Source organism: Olea europaea, chromosome 12, assembly GCF_002742605.1.
Source record: "Olea europaea var. sylvestris chromosome 12, O_europaea_v1, whole genome shotgun sequence".
Taxonomy (NCBI): Eukaryota; Viridiplantae; Streptophyta; class Magnoliopsida; order Lamiales; family Oleaceae; genus Olea; species Olea europaea.
The window spans coordinates 22,265,528-22,276,006 of NC_036248.1; the positions used below are offsets into that span (position 1 = coordinate 22,265,528).

At 37.5% G+C, this 10,479-nt stretch overlaps 3 protein-coding genes across 3 annotated transcripts; 2 read left to right on the forward strand and 1 right to left on the reverse strand.

Moving 5' to 3' along the window:
- Positions 1–2,551: 2,551 nt before the first annotated feature.
- LOC111406783 (uncharacterized mitochondrial protein AtMg00810-like) lies at positions 2,552–3,580 on the forward strand. Its single transcript, XM_023036159.1, has one exon. It carries the CDS (start codon positions 2,552–2,554, stop codon positions 3,578–3,580), a length of 1,029 nt encoding a protein of 342 aa, XP_022891927.1.
- Positions 3,581–6,656: 3,076 nt separating this feature from the next.
- LOC111406091 (protein ROOT PRIMORDIUM DEFECTIVE 1) lies at positions 6,657–9,172 on the forward strand. The gene has a single exon (XM_023035291.1). It carries the CDS (start codon positions 6,701–6,703, stop codon positions 8,069–8,071), a length of 1,371 nt encoding a protein of 456 aa, XP_022891059.1. The 5' UTR covers positions 6,657–6,700; the 3' UTR covers positions 8,072–9,172.
- Positions 9,072–10,479, reverse strand: LOC111406784. The gene is made up of 2 exons (XM_023036160.1): positions 10,002–10,479; positions 9,072–9,223 (listed from the first exon to the last, which is right to left on the reverse strand). The coding sequence occupies exons 1-2, from the start codon at positions 10,477–10,479 to the stop codon at positions 9,072–9,074; spliced, it is 630 nt and encodes a 209-aa protein (XP_022891928.1).

Genomic DNA, 10,479 nt, shown 5'->3' on the forward strand with positions numbered 1-10,479 from the left:
GCGCCTTCAAAGCCCTATGCGATCAACTCCACGCAATTGGACGACCATCGACGGTACTGGCAAAGGGCATTAGTTTCTCCGAGGTCTGGGGTCAGAATTCTTGACCTTCTCCATGGCCCAAATGGCTCTTACTCCTCTGCTAAGTTTTCCAGATCTTGTGCCAAAAGCAGAGAGCTTTGAGCTTTTTCAAAAATCCCTGGAGCCAGCTGCACCGTCTCCCGTAGTGCTCACAACAACCAATCGCTACCCTGCGAAGATAAATCAGCGAAACTCCTCTTTTAGCAACCAACACAGTCGAACTAGCAGCCATGGACGAGGACAAGGATGCTTTCCCAGCAGACGACCCTTGCACTGCCAAATTTGTTGTGCAGAGGGTCACTATGCAAACCGGTGCCAACAACGGTATGACCGCCATGGTCATACCCCCGAGGATCAACTTGCAAAAGCCCTCAATTCTTTATGCACCATCTTTGAACATAAGGCCTCTGATTGGTATTTAGATACAGGGGCCTCAGCCTATATGACTCCAGCCCAAATTTTCTTAGACCAGTCCACTTCTTATATGGGTAAGGATTGTGTTATAGTCAGAAATGGTGCCTCCCTACCCATAACCCATATTGGTAAACTCTCCAATTCTATTTTCAACTGTTAGATGCTTTGGTTGTTCCTCACATCACTAAAAATCTTTTGTCCATTAGTAAATTAACGATTGACTTTCTGCTATCTGTTTCATTCACTAATAATTTTTTCACTGTTCAGAATTGCTAAACGGGAAAGGTGGTGGCAACCGGTAAACGAGATGGTGGGCTATATGTGATAGAACGTGGCGATTCGACTTTTATTTTTGTCCTAAAAAATAAATCTCTTCATACTTCATAGGATTTATGGTATGCTCACCTTAGACGTGTGAATTACTCTGTTATTTCTTTTCTAAATAAAAAAAGACCGCTTTCTCTTACCTCCTTATTGTCATCCCTGTGTTATGTAATACATGTCAAATTGCAAAGAATCATCGTCTACCCTATTCTCATAATGAACATCGATCTTCAAAAGTATTAGAACTTATTCATTGCAATCTATGGGGCCCATCTCCCGTGGAATCAAATTTGGGTTTCGCATATTATGTTCTATTTATTAACGATTATTCTTATTTCACTTGGCCTTACCGATTAAAATTGAAATCTGACTTCTTTGATACTTTTATTCAATTTCAAACGTTTGTGGAAAATCAACATTCTGCTCATATAAAAAAAAAATTAAGTGACTGTGGTGTAGAATTCACTAGCAACTGCTTTAAAGCACATCTTAGTACCTGCGGTATTCATCATCAACTCTCTTGTCCTTGTACACCTGTACAAAATGGTCATGCCGAACGAAACATCGTCATGTTACTGAAATAGGTCTGACTCTACTTTTCCACTCTTATGTTCCTACTCATTTCTGGATTGACGCTTTTAGCACTACGGTTTACATCATCAACCCCTTGCCCACACCGCTTCTCAAAGGTAAGTCACCCTTTGAGCTTTTATACAATTCATCTCCCAATTATGAAAACTTTCATCCATTTGGTTGTCACGTTTATCCTTGCTTACGTGATTACATGACTAACAAGTTCTTCCATCATAGCATTCCTTACATTTTTATTGCAAAGGTTTTCGTTGTCATGACCCTACTACCTCCAGAATTTATATCACTCCTCATGCCCAATTTAATGAAAACCAATTTCCTTTCCAACATACCTCACAAGCCCAGCCCATATCCTCTCTCCAAATCTCAAATTTTCTGGAACCAAATCCCCTTCCCACAAACATATCCCCACCTTCTCCTGCACCACATTTTCGACATATTCCTCAATTTGGATCCATCCCGTATATTCTTTGTACCGATCCAGTGGAAGAGTCTTTGCAGACAACTAATACAGGTCCATCTCTATCACAATTGGATGTCAGACCAACTTCTCCGGAGCCTATCATTGAATTGCCTATTGTTGATCGCACTCCTATTGCGGCTACTCCATTGGGTTCCCATCCTATGCTCATACGAGCTAAAGCTGGCATCTTCAAAACGTGCCACCCAGCGAATCTCGGACTTGTGGGTTTCTCTGGCCTTCTTCATGCTCTTTTTACATCTACTGAGCCTAAAGGATTCAAATCTGCTGCTAAGAATCCCGCTTGGCTCACTGCCATGGATGAAAAAGTTCAAGCCCTACAAAACAATCGCACCTAGATTTTGGTTCCTCACCCCCACCAATACCAACATTGTGGGTTCCAAATGGGTGTTTCGAACCAAATATTTGCCCGATGGATCTATCGAGTGTCTCAAAGCCCGTCTTGTAGCCAAGGGCTACACACAAGTACCTGTTGTTGACTAAACTGATACTTTTAGCCCTATCATCAAGGCTACCATAGTCCGTGTTGTACTCTCTCTTGCTGTGCCAACAAATGGCCTCTTTGACAACTTGATGTTAAAAAAGCGTTCCTAAATAGCCATCTCACTGAACATTTTTATATAGAATAACCTCCTGGGTACATTGACCCATACTTTCCTAATCATGTTTAGTCAGTTGCAGAAAGCTCTATATGGTCTAAAGCAAGCCCCTCGTGCTTGGTTTCAACGTCTCGGCTCTTTTCTCATTCAACTTGGTTTTTATTGCAACCGTTCAGACACGTCGCTATTCATTTTTCATAAGCACTCTAACATAATCTATTTGCTTCTCTATGTTGATGAAATCATTATTATAGGCAACAACTCATCTCTCCTAGCTACCTTTACTTGGAAACTCAATTCTGAGTTTGCCACCAAAGATTTAGGTCTTCTCAGCTACTTCCTTAGTCTTGAGTCTACAACCACCTCTGATGGCCTCTTCATCAGTCAATTGAAATATGCACGAGACATTCTCACACATGCCCAGCTACTTGACAGCAAACTTGTTCATACCCCCATGGTAATACTCCAAACCCTATCTGTTGATGGTCTTTTGTTCTCGAATCCTACACTTAACAGATCTCTTATTGGTGCTCTCCAATATTTGACCATCACCCGTCCAGATATTGCTCATGCTGTCGACTCTGTTAGTCAATTTCTCCACTCTCCGACTGAAGACCATTATCTTGCTGTCAAATGCATTCTTCACTATGTTAAAGCCACGTTGCATTTTGGGCTCATTTTTATCCCATTCTTTGCTCCTGGTACTTTAGTTGCTTACTCAGATGCAGATTGGGCAAGCTGCCCCGATACTCGTTGCTCTACCTCTGATTACTCTATTTATCTTGGCGGCAATTTGGTTTCTTGGAGTGCTAAGAAGCAACCTACCGTTTCTCGCTCCAGTTGTGAATCTCAGTATCGTGCTTTAGCTCTCACTGTTGCTAAACTTCTTTGGCTCACACATCTTCTCAGTGACCTCAAAGTATTAATTCTACAAAGGCCTCTCCTTCTATGTGACAACAAGAGCGCCATCTTCTTAAGCTCCAATCCAGTTTCTCACAAACGGGCCAAGCATGTTGAACTTGACTACCACTTTCTTCGTGAACTTGTTCTCGCTGGCAAGCTTTGTACCCAGTACATGCCTTCTCATTTGTAAGTTGCTGACATCTTTACTAAAAGTATGTCTAAACCTCTATTTGAACTCTTTCGATCCAAGCTTCACGTACGCTCAAATCCGACGCTCAGCTTGAGGGCGAGTGCCAAGGATCAAGCCTTAATGCTAACATTCTCATTGATAGATTCTCAGCCTCAATCCCAGCATTCTCATGGACCCATAATTGTAGCCTTCCACTTTGTCTGCTCAATTCTTTCATTCAATTGTATTATTTTCATTTCATTGTAATCATGCCATATACAATCATGTAAATGTGGATTTAAATATGATATCAACTCACCACTAGAAAGTGTGGTGATTTTCAGACACTTTCATATATCATAGATTGTTTATAAAGTAAACTTGCCTATGACATTAGTATATAAGAATGAAGAGGTAAAAGTGTTAGATTTGAGGTGGAAAATCTTTGTATGGATTTGAGTCAAGAATGAACCAAAGCTAGGTGCAAAGAACTAACCAGACTAACCTAGTGGAGAAATTATGGATTAAAAAAATAAAAATTGAGTAGAAAATGCAATTGTATTATAAGGCCGCAATTAAATAAATCGTGACAATTGAAGTAGAAGAGTCATGGTTGAAAAGAGGTCCTCACTTCTTTCTATCATACAAAACTATGCATGAGACTTTCATCTCACACTTAAGGTACAGCGTGTTCCACTTTTTGATTTTGCATCAAGGGGTTGTGTGACAGGAGTGAGCGACCCTAGAAATAGCTAGCCTCTTACATTGTTAACATGGAGGAAGAGTGAAAGAAATTTTGTAGAGATCTTTGGATGAAATGTAAAATTAAAACTTATATGGTTAATCTTTCCCACCTAACCTTGGGTATTAAATTTTAATTCAAAAAAATCAGACCAAACAAAGAAGAAAACAATTTTTGTAGAATGTTAACATTGAGCCAAAATAGCATTGAATGTGCTAAAATTTGAAAATTAACACAAATATTAATAATGTTGATTTTCTTTGACATGTAATATTAAAAGAGGAAATAAATTTTAAAAATATGTTAATAGTACAATCTAATATCATATATTAAACAATACTTAATATCAAATTTTTATATATTATCTTTTTTCTTCAATTTGGGAATAATACATAAATCCTACATAAAAGAAACACATTTCAAACTAATAGACTCCACAAAACTTTTCAAAAATCAGTTGATAATTTATTAAAATTTTAAGTATAATATAATATAATTAATCACATAAAATTTCAAATCAAATCCCTTCTCTTTCTGTGTTTCTATCATTTCCCTACCCTTTTTTCCCAACGAAGGTGGCCATTGCTCGGATGATTGCTCCGACCACCACTCCTGCGATCGCTCCGATGATAATTCCGACTTCGACGAAAGAAAAATTTCCAAAAATTGAAAGCAATCACTCTCTATACTCCACTGTAGAAAAATCTCCAAAAAATTATTTGTGATCATATTTATTGTTCGTGACTGTACCTGTGTTTCATGTGACTATTTGTGATCAAATTTATTTTCGATGTGACTATATGTGACCATCTAATTTGTAACTGTATATAACAAATTCACTGACCTATGTTATCTGTGATTAAGCGTGACCAAATTTATCTTTGATGCGACTAACTGTAATCAAATTTGCATTTAATATGACTGTTTGTGACCAAGTCAATCTTTAACTATGACCAAGTCACAATCGGTCATAATGAACAAAAAATTGGTCATAAATAGTCAAAACAAACACATACCTGGTTACATAGGGTAACCACAAATAAATATGCACACACCTCAAACTAATATTATAATCCACCAACCACCACCACTAGACCATTAGCATCACACCATCATCAGAACCACCACCAACCACCATTGAACCTTAAAGACTGCCATCAACTAGAAATTTTAACCATAAAATTTCCCAAACCAAAAAAAAAAAAAAAAAAAAAGGATTTTAACCATCCCAAATCCAAAAGTAACAAACACGTGGTGTGCATCCTTTTGCAATTTCTTCAAGCACCATTGGACCACCGTCCAAACCAGCCGATCCCCAGATCTACAATCCCAAGCACCCACCATCTCAACCAGTCACTCCGTAGATTTGTTGTCGGACCACAACCAATCTAATATATCATTACCATCGCACTCATTTTCAAAAATCAAACCACCCCAAGCATTATCTAAACTCGTGTACGACAATTTTGCTCTCGCATAGCAACAAATCTTTGCAGACATCTGCTTCTTCTTGCGATTTTGCTCCGCCTAGGGGTTTAGAAGGGGGCGAACAAATTAATTGTAGAGACCAGAGAGAGAGGATGAAGAGTGTGGTAAAGAGAGACAGAGCATAGAGAGAAAGATACTGAGTGGAGGCTGGGTTTGGGATAAAATCGACGTGGTGGGGTGGGGGTTATTATCTGGATTAAGGTTTAATTAATTTTTTAATCACAATTAATAATCCTATTTATCACCTCAAATTCGAAATTTAAACTTAACCACCTTAATTATGAAAAGTAATCTTTAATTGTAGGGTTCTAAGTAATTTTCTTAATCTTCATAGATATATATATATAACCAACTCATTATCTATACAATTAGCTTTATTTTTGTAAATCTCACTTACAAGAAGTTGTGTTATTCAAGAAGTCTACGTTAGTGCTATTTGTGTAAATTTCACTTAGGATCCGTTTGATTGTAAAGATGGAATTTGGATGGAAGGAAAACGAATTTTAGGGAATTGAATTGCCTATAAATTGTTTTCTTGAGAATGGTAAATTATTATGTTTGATTGTTCAAAAAAAAAAATTGCTACAATACCCGAGAAAACATATTCCCACCATATAGGTGAGAATTGATTTTCCATGAAAACCAAGAAAATTTCAATTTTCAAGGAAACCAAAAAATGCAATTCCGTGGAAAAGAAAAACTATCAAACACCATTAAAATGGAAGTAGGAATTGATTTTCCATTTTCTAGGAAAAATTTTCATGCATCAAACATACCCTTAATGTTTCCGGAATGTATATTTTCAATATTTCATTTCTCGCCACGCGTCTTATAATTACAATATCCCCTATAATTTCTACTCTTCTACAACAATAAATTCCTTTCCCTAAAACCCTAACCCTAATCCCCAAATGCAAACCTTCATTTCCCAGACAAAACTCTTCCCCTCCAAACTCCAGCACCTATGGATTCTCCAAACAAGTCTGACCCGATCCATGTCACAATCCACATCCATACCCAGGAAGCAGATCCGGGTCCGAGACCACGGCTACGACAACTACATGGAAGTCGAGAAGAAAGTACGGAAGGTCCTCAAGTTCCAGGATTTGATCCTTTCCCAACCCAACAGTATGCTATCAGCTTCCCGACTTGATATACTCTCCCGCCGAATCGGGTTCAAGCAATTTGAAGCGGGTCGGTTTATCCTCAAGTTCCCGCACGTATTTGAGGTGTTTGATCATCCTGTTCAGCGAATACTCTACTGCAGACTGACAAGAAAAGCTATTTCTCAAATTGATCAAGAAAATCGCGCCCTTTTGGCCCAAATCCCCGACGCAGTTACCCGGCTAAGAAAATTGTTGATGCTCTCGAACACGGGCCGTATCCGCTTGGAGCATGTCCGCATTGCGCGCAGAGAATTTGGTTTGCCTGATGACTTTGAGTACTCGGTAGTTCTAAAGCACCCTCAGTTTTTTCGATTGTTTGATTCTGATGAGACTAGGAATAAGTATATTGAGATTGTAGAAAAGGATGGGAATTTAGCTGTATGTGCCATTGAGAGGGAGAGGGAAAAGGAGTATAGAGAAAAGGGTGTTGATGCAGAGAATATCCGTTTTTCGTTTATTGTGAATTTCCCGCCTGGATTTAAGATTGGAAAGTATTTTAAGATTGCTGTGTGGAAATGGCAGAGGCTTCCGTATTGGTCGCCATATGAGGATATTTCTGGATATGATTTGAGGTCGCTGGAAGCTCAGAAGCGGATGGAAAAGAGGGCAGTGGCAATGATTCATGAGTTGGTGTCTTTGACTGTGGAAAAGAAGATGACTTTGGAGAGGATAGCTCATTTTCGGATGACAATGAATTTGCCAAAGAAGTTGAAGGAGTTCTTGCTCCAGCATCAGGGGATCTTTTACATTTCAACTAGGGGGAATCACGGGAAGTTGCATACGGTGTTTCTGAGGGAAGCATATAAGAAGGGCGAGTTGGTTGAGCCGAATGATTTGTACTTGGCAAGGAGAAAGTTGGCAGACCTGGTACTGCTGAGTCCAAGGAAAGTGATAATGGACCAGGAGTTGGTTAATTATAGAAGGGATGGAGAGGAAGACAATAGAAGAATGTTTAAGTTTGAAGATGATTTTGAAGCCAGAGAAAGTGGAAAACAAGATGAGGGGATTCTGGAAGATACCTATGGCGATGATGATCACGAGGATGTTTCTGATTACTCTGACGAGGACAACGAATGTAACGAGTCTGAATCGGAAAATGCTCGTTTGACAGAGTGACTCTAAATTATACACGGTCATCCACTTGTTTGTGAGGTTGCCGTGGACTGAATTAAGGAAGAAAATGAATCTGTCCAGCATTATCTAATATTTTGCCCCAAATGTGCCAAAGTGGCTTAACAGACCAAGAAGTCATCTGATGCAGATGAAATTTGTATCACAATCTTTAATACATGCAACTGAATTGGATAGACGACATGCTCAACGGAGACTAATTATATGCCTGGATGCCCTATTGAGGCAAGTCTCTCAGTTGATTATTAGAAGTATTTTTCAAGATTGCTTTGTCATCGATTATTCCACATCAACACTATACCTCCTGCAAACATGACTGTCCTCTTCGATGGAGATCTCATACGTGGCAGGATTAAACTGTAAGATGGTCTTGATGGCTTTCTCAATAGGCCAACTTTTGCAACAAGGATAGTACTTGACTAATTATCATCCAAATGAGACGGTGATAGAATTTTGAATTAATTTTTGCAAACATATGTGTTAAGGTTGTTTCATAAAATATTGAACTGGTGCTGTCACTGAACTGAAGCAGGGGAATTGCAATTTGCAAGAGATGGTATGTTTTGAAATGTTTCTCTGACAGATATTTGATGAAGACTGATATCTTCAGAGACGAATTAGGAATTTAGACATTTATCATGAAGAAAGTTCATTGAAGGTCGCTTAAATATTGAAATGGAGATCGTGAAAATTTGGGTCATCGGGAAAATGATTGATTATAGTTGAATGCCATATTAACACGTTTTGTTTTGTAGGAAAGTTTCTGTGGCACTTGACTCTATTGAAGAAGGAAAAAAGTTAAAATCTTGATGGTCAGTTGTGTCAATACAAAATCAAGCAGTCAGTGACATTATTTTGACTCTTACAAGTTAAATCAGTTTTCCTCTGATTGTTGTGGGAAAATCTTGTATGTGCACATCAAAGTTTTAGTAAATTGTCACTGGGTTCTGGTAAAAGTGACAAACAAAAGGAAGTCTCTTAGTTGTTATTCTTTTATTGTGTATCCCAAGTAACACACTGTGTGAATGTTTGCTATGTAATAGTCGATAGGATTGTAATGTACAGATAAACATGATTTTAGCTTTCTTTTTTTGTCTTTAATATTTGGATAATGAATAAGGATGACTATAGTCTCATCTATCAGTATGGTGAAAGGAATGTAATTTGCAAATATAAAACATGTCTACTATTTTAACTCCATTGATTGACAAAATAAAATAATTATGCTACTTGTACATAAAAATTATGTATAAGAGATTATATGAAATGATGTGAATGGAAAAGATTGAATGAAAAAAGTTGATTGTGTTTTAAACTGACAAATGATAAGAGTGATATATGATCAGGGGCGGAGCCAGGAATTACTATTACGATGGGCTAAAAATTTAAAAATTTTAATGTACGAATAAAATTTATATATAATAAGAAAAATTTATAATATAAGTTACCTATTGAAGTTGTACTCGGTGATGTTTTACAGCATAAAATTCATCTATAATAAAATATAGATCTAAATTCATACTAAATTCTCGTTCAATGTTGAGTGTTGAACAATCAGCAAGAAAATCATCATCCATTTTGTTATGAATTTTCGTCTTCACATGTTTCATTGCTGAAAAAGCTCACTCCATAGTCGCCGTTGAAACAGGTGGTGTCAGTACTAAACAAATCAATTTAGTCAAAATGGCGTAACTCTCCGACTTTCTACTTGCAACTAATTCCCGACATAAGTGAGAAAGTGTAGGTACTTGAAATCGAGGTTCAGAAATCACAACATTTTAATAGTTTTTCAACTCATCTTTCAAACAATAAATATCTTGCTGTTTAAAATTTTCAGGATAAAACTTCTCTGCATGCTTGCAAATATTATCCATATTAAATGATTCAAAAGAATTTTTTGGATCCAAAGTTGTACTGAGAGAAAGGAACTCTATTGATGTCTCATTAAATCTTGTATCTAACTCCATCATCTGAAAGTCAATGGCTGCATTGAAAATATCAAAGTGGTAATGATGTTCAATGGTAGGATACTCACGACCACAAGAATGACCAACCATATACGAACCATCAAAGCCAGGTACATGTATATCATTTTTTGAGCAAAAACATTTCACATCTTTAAGAAATTCTTCCCAACCATCTTCTCTCAATGCTTGAAGGATAGTTTTTGTAGTACAGACAAATCTCATAGCAGTTAAGATGTTTTGAGTTTTCTTTTGAAGGGACTGACAAAGAACATCCGCAATTGCTAATATTCTACGCATTAAATGCAAAATAAATACAAATTCAAATGTTGTTATGGTTTTGTATATACCACCAACTTCGGATCGAGATCTTGTACTTGGAGAATGATCACTAAGATACTCAAGCACCTTGTAAGTTGCATCATACAT

Bases quoted from the DNA above. Each gene is read 5' to 3' on its own strand.
- LOC111406783 (XM_023036159.1), top strand. From the start codon at position 2,552: ATGTTTAGTCAGTTGCAGAAAGCTCTATATGGTCTAAAGCAAGCCCCT.
- LOC111406091 (XM_023035291.1), top strand. From the start codon at position 6,701: ATGCAAACCTTCATTTCCCAGACAAAACTCTTCCCCTCCAAACTCCAG.
- LOC111406784 (XM_023036160.1), bottom strand. From the start codon at position 10,479: ATGTATGATGCAACTTACAAGGTGCTTGAGTATCTTAGTGATCATTCT. The intron at 9,224-10,001 runs GTACAACTTTGG...CCATACTGATAG, and splicing joins AATAGAGTTCCTTTCTCTCA to ATGAGACTATAGTCATCCTT.